General features: G+C 36.9%; 1 protein-coding gene across 2 annotated transcripts; it reads left to right on the forward strand.

The window, feature by feature from the left end:
* Nucleotides 1–388: 388 nt before the first annotated feature.
* LOC115993633 (U-box domain-containing protein 5-like) lies at nucleotides 389–10,419 on the forward strand. 2 transcript variants are annotated; one of them, XM_031117580.1, is made up of 6 exons: nucleotides 389–1,440; nucleotides 2,047–2,125; nucleotides 2,700–2,885; nucleotides 3,675–3,782; nucleotides 5,215–6,374; nucleotides 9,406–10,419. In XM_031117580.1, exons 2-6 carry the CDS (start codon nucleotides 2,069–2,071, stop codon nucleotides 10,145–10,147), a joined length of 2,253 nt encoding a protein of 750 aa, XP_030973440.1. In that variant the 5' UTR covers nucleotides 389–1,440; nucleotides 2,047–2,068; the 3' UTR covers nucleotides 10,148–10,419. The 2 variants fall into 2 exon arrangements, with proteins under 2 accessions (XP_030973440.1, XP_030973439.1); XM_031117579.1 differs by lacking the exon at nucleotides 389–1,440 and having other exon boundaries at nucleotides 1,682–2,125.
* Nucleotides 10,420–12,081: the final 1,662 nt, after the last annotated feature.

The following is a 12,081-nucleotide window of genomic DNA, read 5'->3' on the forward strand; positions in this document are numbered from 1 at the left end:
CCCCCCAAGCTTATCTTCACTCGATAGGATTTCATTAAAGTCTCCTAACACTAGCCATGGCACATTATGAAGGGTAGCAACTTGATTTAAATTATCCCACAAGATACGTCTTTCCCTATATCTTGGGCTTGCATAAATAGCAGTAATGAGCCAAGACAAGTTTGAAGAATGTACCTAAATAACTGCATGTATCTCCTGTTCTATAGATGCAAGGATGGTGACATCCATGACATTGGTGTACCAAAGAACCCAAATACCTCCAGCATAGCCTACAGTATCAGCATGTGCCGCTCCATCAAAGGAAAGTCTGTCAGTAATTTCTTTCGCCCTATTTCCACCAACTCGAGTTTCAGTGATGATCATCATTGAGGGAGAGTGGCAACTAATGATATTATCCACCGATTGATGGAAGTTGGGGTTCATTGCACCCCTGCAATTCCATAATATAATATTCATAGATAAATGGAGGTTCGAGTCGGGACACTCATCAATTGGAGGAAGTGTCCTCATCTGGTCCATCATGGTCCATCCCATTTCCTTCAGAAGAGTCTTCTTGAACCCCTCTCCCTGCCTGAGCACCAACACGTGTTCCATCACTCCCATCATGCATTCCTGTTGACTGACTACCAAACTGAAAGTTTAGATCGGGGCAAAAACCTGAATAATCTTCCTTCCTTCCTTGTCGCCCATGACGGGGCCAACTAAATAATTATCTCTATATCTCTTTCACTCTCTTGGACTAGTAACGCAAAGACTTTGTCTTCACAAGAATCTTTTAAATGTCAACTATTCTTTAATTTATTAACATGCTTTGCTTTCACTGTTAGTATTTCTTTATTTCTTATATACAATTTTTTATTTGTTGTGCCCTTTCTGGGTTATTCTCTGCTTGAAAGCTTCCTGGCTCTTTTGGAAAATCAAGTCGTGGGTTTCTCTTGCCTTTTGGTTCGATTGGGTGACCAAGCTTTTTTCGCTTTGCTCTTATACTGGAAGGAACGCCAATTGTTAAAGAATTTTTGGTTTTTTTTTTTTTTTTTAATTTTTTGTTTTATTTAAATGAGAAAGAAGATTATTCTATCGCTGTACTGTTATCCTACATAGCTGCTCTTGCTTCTGCATGGGAGAGCCTCGTGGAAAATACTTTGGAATGTATGTCAAAGTCTTGGTTGCGATATGCATGAATTAATTTGAGGGGACTGTAGTGGTTAAAGGGCTGAATTGTGGCTGTTTGCAAAGTTGGGAGTTTTTTCTTGGTGGTCCGGAACTGAAAGATACTGGATGTGTTTTGACTTTAATTTCTTCTCTAAAAAGGGTCTCTGTGGTTTAAGAATTAGTTTGCGATCGTTTAGGTTTTATAGGGTCTCCTGGTAGTTCAATTTCTTCCCTGTATACAAGGGATTGAAACTTTTCTGATCATTGTTCTGATTTCGACTGCAATAGGTAAGAATTTGTTATTCTTGTTGTTTAGTACTCCGTATTTAAGTTCCAGTTCAACTTATAACTTAAATTTTCTTTTTAATATTTATATATCTAATAATTTAAATTTCAAATTTTTTAAGGATAAAGTATCCTATGACCCTTAAATTTTTTAAGGATAAAGTATCCTATGACCCTTAAATTTATATATCTAATAATTTAAATTTTAAATTTTAAATTTTTTAAGGATAAAGTATCCTATGACCCTTAAATTTAAAATTTGGAAACTGATTACATGGTTCGGATATAGTGATGGTCTACCTGTTTTACTAGCTTTCTAACATCATTTTGCCAATTGGTTGACAATAGTTATAGTTTCCAAAGAAAAAGAGACAAGCAGTGCTATTATATTATCATTTTTTATTTTAATGAACAACTCTGGTAGATCATGTATATATTGTGCTGCATGTGGAAACGCTTTATATTGCATATACTCAAATTGTCGCTCTGCATGTGGAAGGTTTGTTTATACAGTATCTTGAATTGATAGAGTATATATGTTAGATACTATGGATAGAATTTTGTAAGGAACCGATATAAGTAATGCTTTTCTTGTTATTGATCGTCCAGATATAAGATAATATCCTTTTTAATGGGGACTGATGCTGCTGAAGTAGCGGAAAAACTGCCAGATCCTTGTTCCTTTAAGGTACCACTGTTTTGGTTTTGACTACTCTTCAGTTGGAATGTGCTGGTTTGTATGTGAAGTCCTATTAACTGTGTTTGATTTACTTCACCAATACATACAGGAGGTTTATGTATATATCCTAAATAATAGTGTCAACTACCTATATTCTTCCAATGGTTTATGTCTTGGTTAGTTTTTTGGTAAAATAGTGTCAATTACACTTCATTTCTAATTCTTTTGAAAGAAGACTATTGTGTTTCCTTTATGGTCTTATGGAGATCCCATTTGATGTGAAATTAGCTACTGGAAACCAGATTTTACAGTTCTTTGATGAAGGTGGTACACTCTGGCCCAAAATGCTGTTTCTTTAAAGGCCAAGATTTTTTTTTTTATCAAATTGAGCATGGATATATATTCCTGGATAGGATGTTTTTTTCTCAAGGACATGAGAAGCACCGTGGTTTCCCTGTGGAATCTTATAGAATGAAGTTTAAATCTGAGCTCACTTTGTGTCTGAATATTTTCTTTTCTTTAGCTCAGCTATTCTTAAAATCAGGTGGAATTGTCTCATTCTTGTATTTATTCATGATTACAGGGGCACTTTTTAATGTTCACAGAACTCCTGAAATTGGTTGATAGAATATCAAGAATATTTCCAGAAATAGAAGCGGCTCGCCCTCGATGCTCAGCAGGAATACAATCACTATGCTTGTTGAACTGTTCAATTGAGAAGGCCAAGCTACTTCTTCAGTACTGCAGCGAGTCTAGTAAACTTTACCAGGTATGTAATCTTTTCAATGACCAAGGACAAAGAAAGTAGATCAATGTGTACAATTTCTGCTGTATTTCATCAACGTAATAACCATCATAAATAAACTACTGGAAAATGATGGACACAAAATCTGGCAATTTGATCTGGAGAATAGCAATTTATGATTGGTCCATGTACCTGGCAAAAGTAAATAATTGTATAAGAGTATAAATAAATGAAATTGGTCTATGCTGGTGGACTACGGAAAAAGGAAAACTGAAAAAACTTTCTTCTGATAAAAAACTCAACTGATATGAATATATGATTTGCTGGAGGAGTAGGGTAATCTGCTTATGCTAACTGATTGTGTCAGAAGTGGTTTGGTTCAAGTCCTACAACCAGCAATCCTTGGTAGATTGTTTTTGCATTTTTTTTATCATGCATGGCACTGTTTCCAACTGGAAATTACCTGCAGAATTTTTTGCATTTTTTTATCATACATGGCATTGTTTCTGACTGGAAATTACCTGCACTAAAGCATGTTATGGAGTGTTGTTGTGATTAGTCCTTCAATAAGCTCGCTTCCTTGTATCCTCTTTTTTATTTATTTTATTTTATACTTCATTTTTAATTTTTTTTAAGTGTGCGCGTGTGTTAAAGTTTCGGCTTGCTCCTTGGATGGAACATCCAGTAGTTGTGCCAAATCTGATGGAATTAACGACTCCTTTCACTTCTTTTATAACCTTTATTGTTGTTCTGATACTGTTTATATACTGAAATCTCAATCCATATAAGATAAGGCTTGCAAATTACTTTCAGGCAGTAAGAGGTGATGTAATGGTCTCAAGATTTCAAAGGTTGAGGAGCTTGTTGGAGCAAAGTTTAGGCCAAATTCAAACTATGTGTCCAGTTATGCTGGCTATGGAGGTCCGTCAAGTTACATGCCTCCTCAGGGCTGGCTCAACAATTTTGGGGGCCTTAAGCAAAAATTTTAAGTAATTCTTTTTTTAACTTTAAAGTTTAAATTTGTACAAATAAAAATTAATTTATTACATGATTTAATAAATTAATATTATTATAATACAAATGAGTTGATATAACATACATCAAATAATTAATTGAAGTGATAATTTATAATAATTGATAAAGTAAGAGTTTGCATTAAAAAAAAAATGTGATAACTTATTAATTAGCGTGGAGTTGTGTGGAGGCTAGCTTAGCTTAGGCCTTGTAATGTGTTGGGGGTTTGTGGACAAAATTGCACAGTGCTACGTGCATTGTACAGTTTTTTTTTTTTTGAAATATATATATTGCATGAGTAAATTACAGGTGTGTTCAAACAAAGACATGGTTAGTGCCACCTCAGCTTAGAGTAGCCAACCCGAACACATTCTAGTGTTGAGCATAATAAAGTGCCACACGTATAAAAATAAACATGCAATATAAGTGGTGAAGACTTAAAGACTATAGCCCTTTTGGGCTTTGGCGCACTCTCAGGTGCTAGTGGACGTTTTGAGGTGTTCTTGGTGCACTGTCATTGTGCAGTGTACTGTATTTTAGGATACAATGTGACTTTTTTAATGTATTTTATTGACAAATAAAAATGCTTAAATTTTTTTTAATTAAAATATATAGATAAATATATTATATATATAACTTTTTTTTTTTTTTTTTTTACAAGTGGGGGCCTTTTTTTATTTGGGGGCCTTAGGCGATTGCATCAATTGCTTATATGGTTTAGCCGGTCCTGTGCCTCCTTGAGCTTTATCTTATTTTATTATTTTTTCTTTTGTTTTTTACCTTTTCAATTCCCCCTTCCAACTAAGATAGAAAAAAAGATGAGATAATGGATATACGTGTGTATATGTATTTGATGGTGTTGTCAGAGAAGTTCCTCTGTATTGTTTTGTTTCAAAATATACAATATTCTTGTTTACACGCTCGTAATAGTAAGCCAGCCACTGCACTGTCTTTTGGAAGTGCTAGTTACATGAGTGCAACTGTACCAAAGTGATTCAGGTATCTAATGCTTGTATCCCAAATTGGAACTGTTTAAAGAGGATAGGTAGCCCCATTTCCCAATTGACCTGCTTTCAGTCTAGTTGTTAATTACTATTTTCCATTCTCCCCCTTCACATAAAACATTCAAAAACATCTGGCAGAACAACTACAAAATGAGAATTTTCAGGATTCCAAATCTATGTGGCTATCAAGAGTCAACCTGTCTCATTCCCACCATTTTTAGTTCCATACTGCCACCCCCCCCCCCCCCCCCCCCCCCGGCCTCTCTTCTTTCCAATAAAAAAAAAGTCTGAGCCTCAGTTATTTGGTGCAGCTAATGATGAAATGTCTTTTGCAGATCTCTCAAATCATGGATGATCTTAGGAGTGCAAAATTTTCTCTGGACTCATCTCAGGAAGAGGCTGGTAAGGCTTTGCGAGGATTGCTCACTTCTACATCAGATTCATTTGAAACCTCTGAAGTTAAAGCTATTCAATATGCAGCTTCAACACTTCATATTACATCCCAAAATGCTATCTTGATAGAGAAACAATCTATCGAGAAGCTAATTGATAAAGTCAGTGATAGTGAGGCAACAAAAAAGAAGACTTTAAAATATCTTTTGTACCTATTAAATAAGTATGGAAATTTAGTTTTGGAAGATCAATCGGGGAATACCTGTGTTCAGCATGAAGGAGCAGTTGCATCTGAGAACAGAAGAAAGAATTCTGTGCACAGCGAGTCTGATGAAGTGGAATCACAAATCGGATATGGGCATCGCGAGGCTCAATTTGGCGTCTTAAGTAGAGCTATACCCCCCGAGGAATTTAGATGTCCAATATCTTCAAGATTGATGTATGATCCAGTTGTCATTGCATCTGGACAAACATTTGAGAGAATATGGATACAGAAGTGGTTTGATGAGGGTAATGATACATGTCCGAAGACTAAAATCAAACTGGCCCATCTGTCATTAACTCCAAACACGAGCCTGAAGGATTTAACATCAAAGTGGTGTACAAGGTATGGAGTCACTGTTACGGGCCCAACTATGAAACCAGAAGTCCTTCACACTTGGGAATCATCTTCCGTTTCTAGTGTCAGCACTGGCCGTTCTATGGATGATATACAGCTTCGGTTGGATCTTAGCAATTTTTCATCTGGATCTTTAGTCACAAGTTTCATCTCAGATTCACCATGCACTAAGATAGCAGATTGCTTAAGTTTGACGTCTATGCAGACAAAAGACGTGCACAAATTTCCATCTTGTGCTAAAATAAATGAGACAGATTTGAAATTTCTCTCTGAACTTGCTGAACTTGAATGGGAATCCCAATGTGAAGTTGTTGAAGATGTCAAAAGGCATCTAAATTACACTGAAGAAAATTATTATTCTCTGTCATATGAGAACTTTGTTGAACCACTCGTTAGATTTATGAAGGATGCATTTGACCGGCATGATATGATAGCACAAAAGGCTGGATGTTTGTTGTTGTTTGCATTTGTGAGCAAAGTCAGGTAATTCACCCTTTGTTGATGAATACTAGTTAAAATGGCTTGTGTTTAGATGTGTTAAATATTTGCATTGATATACCATGTTGAATATGCTAAAATAAATGCGGAAGCGAAAGCATAAAATAGAGTAATACAAGAACATAAAGGTTATGTGATTCAGTTTGACAGCCAACGTCCATAGAGGAACCCTTAAGGCTAGCTACATCTTTAATATATGAGAGTGTAGTGCAAATCATGTGTTACAATGAACCATAACATGGGTATATTACCTAGGAAGCACCGACACGGCTGGGAGGGTGTTGCACCAGAGTCCGACGTGGCTGCTTGCGGGTCAGTGCCATGTATAAGTTGTTTTTTTTTTTTTTTTTCACTCCGACTCGGCTCTAATTCTCACTGAACTAGGCAGATTCGACCAGAATCGAGTTGTATTGGATCGTATCGGCCGGTGGCCGAAATCGGCTTTGAATGAGGTCCAAACATCCTAAATTTGTCCTTCCTCAATTTTATTCTGAATATTTGTTGCTTCTTTTGTGTTTTCTTTTTTGTTTTGTGTTTCTTGCCTTTGAAAATATATTTGAAATGAAAAGGATAACATATAGAAACTATGTAGAAAAGGATGTTGTTTGCATGCTTCCCCAACAGTGAAATATATTTGTTATCATTTGTTGTTTGCATGCTTTCCTAGAATGTTGTTTTGCATGCTTTCAAAGGATGTTGTTTGCATTTTTTCCCAGAATAAAAATATATTTTTGCCTTTGAAATATATAGAAAATATAAATATAAATATTTTTAATAATTTTTTAATCGCTGCACCCGCACCTGCACTCGAATCCAGAAACACACCTGTGCTTCATAGTATATTACTCTAGATTAATAGACTTCTAGTACAAGTAAGAGACTTAGCTTGCACACAAATAGGATGAGGCTTGGGCATATTATAATTGACTAATATATCCAACACCCACTCTCAAACTCAAAGTGTAAGCTCGATGAAACCTTGAAGCTGGATAAGCTTGAGAAGATGCCTTGAAGAAACCACAAAGATGACCACGAAAATGCCTTGAAGAATGACCTTGGAAGAGACTAGAAGGATCAGGCACTATGGAGGAAGAACCAAGCACAATGGAGACGTCCGAAAAATGCCGTAGAAAGATTGCATCAATGACCAAGAAAGGCTACTAGGGCCGAGAATGGCTACATTGAAAACCTGAAGAAGATTAGTGAAGAGGACGTCATCATGAAGTATGGTTTGCGAGTCTTTGTGCATAGAAAGGACCTAAAAAGGATGAAAAATGGGCCAAAGGAGCGATTTAGGAGTTTCAAATGAAGAAAAGGAACCCAAAATTGGAATCTACGTGAAAAACTGAGCAAGATACACTATTGAAAAAAAATTTCACCTTTGATAAAAGTCAATGGTCAACATTAAAGTCAAAGTCAACTCTGAAAGTCAACTAGGGCTAATGTGGCATAGAGGCGTTGACGCAGAACTGACATGTAGCTAACATGGTTATGCTGACATGGATTGTGGTGAGAAAGTAGCTATGATGACATCAGCAGATAATTCCAACGCATGAGTGCATGGAGGCACGTGGCTAAACAAGTAGTTCTCCAAGTAGCGCCCATCACGTGAGAGCACGTAGATGATGATTTTGCCTCGAAATTTCAGGGTTTTGTAGATCGGTGAACGATCTACCTCCTAGAGGTAGTGGTGAGCATAAATGAAAGCCAAGGGGCGAGATATCAGGCACCAAGTCTCACGGCTGCCTCGTTGTCTTCACCATCGACACCTCCCAACAGTTGTCGCAGTCTTGAAAATCCTAGGCAATCTGCATCTATCCTTCTCAGACCTGTGCCTTTCAAGCTCTCTTTCGATGAAACCAATCTCACGGTCAAGCTCTATGGCGTCTGGCGAGCAAAAACCAGAAAAACGGTGCCATATCTCAAGCTCAGCTACACGCGCACCACATGCGGCTGAGACCTCTGACGAGAATTCCAATCGCCGCTTTTTGTTTCTCACTATTAGCTCCTTATTTTGCCACACGCGCCACTCAAACAGCTTCTCCATACGCCAATTTGCAAAACCTTGGAGTCCACTTGCCAAACAACGTGCCATGCACTTTCACGCGATCATCATTGTTTTCATGCGCCTCTAGGGTTCTTCACGCCCTCCTCGCACAATGGAAAAGGTTGAGATTGCAGATGAAGGCCAAGGAAGACAATTGTTGTGTGAAGAGGCACGGCTTGCACAAATCTAGGATTGGAAAGGCACAATTGATTTGGGAGCAAGCTTGATAGAGAGAGATTTTTCTAGAGGCCAAGAACGAAGTTTGGCTTTAATACCATGTTAAATTTTAGCATTGATATACCATGTTGAATATGCTAGAATAGATGCGGAAGAGAAAGTATAAAATAGAGCAACACAAGAACACGGGTTACATGGATGGCCAACGTCCAAAAAGAAACCCTTAAGGGCTACATCTTTAATATATGAGAGCGTAGTTCAAATTCCGTGTTACAATGAACGATAACATGCGTATTTGTGGTAGGCTAAACCCTAGACTAATAGACTTCTAATACAGTAGGAGACTTGGCTTACACACAAATAGAATTGGATTTGGACCTATACTAATGGGTTAATATATCTCTTATAAGATGCAACTGCAAACTTTTAATTTAAGGTGATTCTTATCATTTTAAAATGTATCAAATTGGTGTGGCTAGTTCAATATGTCATCTGACTTGTAAATTGGGAATTACGGGGTGTTGACTAAGAAGGGAAGGTCGCTATGAAATTTTTAGCCAGTTGACAGAGTGTGGTTTATTGAGACCTTGAGTTGATTTAGGTACTTAGCTTAATCCTAACTAGATTATTTTTTTACCCCCATGGAATTTTACAACATTTGAACATTGACCCATGTAATTGTTGTTTTCTTCTGTAAGTCCCTGTCCTTGATTTCTCTTTGAATATGATCATGGTTCTCTTATGCATGGGCTCATGTATGACACTATAATTAATTTCCATTGCTTCATGCAGAAGTGGGATCTCATACCTACGTGAAGAAGCATTTACTCTCTTGGCAACTTTTCTTATTTCAGAAGTCACAGAAGAAGCCCTAGATATGTTGGAAGTCTTGTCTAACCCACCGTCTTGTAGAGCCAAAATATTAGCATCTGGTGCTTTGACTTCTGTCGTAAAGACGCTCAACTCGCATAGCAAAGATTTCCAGGAACGGGTTATCAAGATTCTGTACAATATGTCCTCAAGCAGTGACATTTGTCCACACATTGTATCTTTGGAATGCATCCCAAAATTGGTTCCTTTCTTTGGTTATAGTACTCTTGCAGGAAAATGTGCATTTATTTTGAAAAATCTGTGCAATGTAGAAGAGGCTAGAATTTCTATTGCTGAAACTAGTGGATGCATTGCTTCTGTTACTGCACTACTTGAGACTGGCAGTCATGAGGATCAAGAAAATGCAGTGACTGTTCTCCTTTCGCTATGCTCTCAACGTGTTCAGTATTGTCAGTGGGTCATGGAGGGAGGTGTCATTCCTGCTCTTGTTGATATATCTATCAATGGTAATGAAAAAGGCAGGGTGAGTGCCTTGGAATTGCTACGGCTCTTAAGAGATATCGAGTATGCTGAAGATCGGGGTTGCTCTGGATCTGATATTGATGCCTCTAAAGACACTACAGATCTCTCTAAAGAAAAGAAATCATCTAAGACATCTGGATTTTTTGCAAAGATACCAATGTTTTCGAAAAAGAAGAAGTGAAATTTGTGTCTTCAGATTATTTTAACCCAGTGGTGCCTCATATTATGTCAAATGAAATGTAGTCTGCTTTGTAAAATTCTCTTTTCTCTTAGCCTTTAGGGATTTTCTGTTTATATGGAATGGAGCCATGATTTCATCATGTATAGTTAGTGGGTGATTGGTTTTTTGAGATCTAATACTAATTCTCAACCTGTAGCTTTTGTTAGCTTTAATTCTTAATTCATGATGTATTTGCTGCCACTTTCTAGATAATAGCTTGACAAGAATGCACAGTTTTGTGTTGTTTGATGGGTTGTCTACTTATCTTACATGCTGAAATGATTCTCGTGGAATTTAAACTGCACTGGCTAAAACATATCTTTGTAGTTTTTCCTGCAGACTGTCATGCTTTTATTTTTGTGGGTTTGCTGAGTGCGCATATTAACATACATACTTGAATCATCAGTAACCTCAAAAAATATCATGTTTATATTAGTTCAACCATTAAGCAGGGTTGTATTCCAATATTGAGGAATAAGCAAAATCAATCCTCTTCCATGATTGCAGCCTTTCAAACTTAAAAATTTGCAGAAACCTCTGATGGTAGTTGTATGCAAAGCAACTTCAATGTGAAACTTGTATTGATCATTCTCTTTCTCAAGGAAAGTAAAGTAATAATATGACTTAGCTTCTAATTTTTTGCTTAATCCTCCCAAACTGCACTTTAAGTTCTCAAACATTGTAGCTCCTTTCCCTCCCTTATCTGTTCTCTTCACCTGGAGATATACAGAAGAGTAATAAGTTGGTGTGAAACTAAAACTATTATGTTTGAACCACTACCTTTATAAGCAAAAACAGCCCTGAAAAGCTGGAACTCCACTGTTATTATTGTTGTCCTGCTTCGAGCTCTGATTGACTGAAGCTTCCTATCATTGTTTACACAAGGAAACGTCAGTAGTTGACTCTGTTTAATAGTAGCCCGGGGCGAGGGCACGCGGTTGATAAAAAATTTAAAGCAAGACTTGACTTTGATACTAGAAAAACTTAGATAGTCGCAAAGTAGTATTCTACGCTCTCACATAGAGATGGATCTCCTGGTGGGTCACATCTATCCGAGAGTCTAGAACCATGCTCGGGGATTATCTAAAAATTGCCCCTTTGATACTGCTGCATAAGGAAAGAAATAGAAGGTGACAAAATTTAATTATTTAACAATAATTTTAACATTTACCTCGCTGTAAAAATATTTTCTCTCACAATAAATGTGTAGATCGCATGGTAAGGATCACTTGTAGATATTATAATAATTTAGTAGTTGTTTCAAAAGTTTACGCGATTAAAAAAAAAAAAAAATTTAATTATTTAATTCGATACTGACAAGTTATGAGCCCACCAGCTATTTTCTATACTCTATTATTTGAACCAGAACTCATTATTGGATTGGTACGAGGATTGGTATGTAATTTCTCAAAAAGCAAATGCGAAAGAGACAAGCACTCTCATGAAGTGGGTGGGCATCGGCACAACACTTCCACACCCATTATCTCCTACCTATTGCTTAACAGTCTATTTCTCGTCACAGTGCAATTATTTGACCACAGCATCAGCATGTGCCCTTTCACCCTTGTGTCTTGAAACTATGTCCCCACCAAGCCTAAGGATCTTGTCCTATAAGTGACGTGACCTTAGAAGATAAGAAAACAAGTGATCACCATTACTAACTTTATAAAGGAGGGAAAAAAATAGATGGGAAAAGAAAAAGTGAGAAGAAAGTGATATCCTAAAAAAGCTTGTTGCTAATGTTTTTCGTTTGTTTTCCTGCGTGAGGACTTTGTTTTAGCCGCCACGTGATGTAAATGGGATACGCGTCATATAGGGTCCGTTTGGATTGAGCTTATTGTTGTTGAAACTGAAAACTGAAAACTGAAAACTGAAAACACTGTAGCAAAATAATT

This window comes from Quercus lobata, chromosome 6 (assembly GCF_001633185.2).
Source record: "Quercus lobata isolate SW786 chromosome 6, ValleyOak3.0 Primary Assembly, whole genome shotgun sequence".
NCBI lineage: Eukaryota > Viridiplantae > Streptophyta > Magnoliopsida > Fagales > Fagaceae > Quercus > Quercus lobata.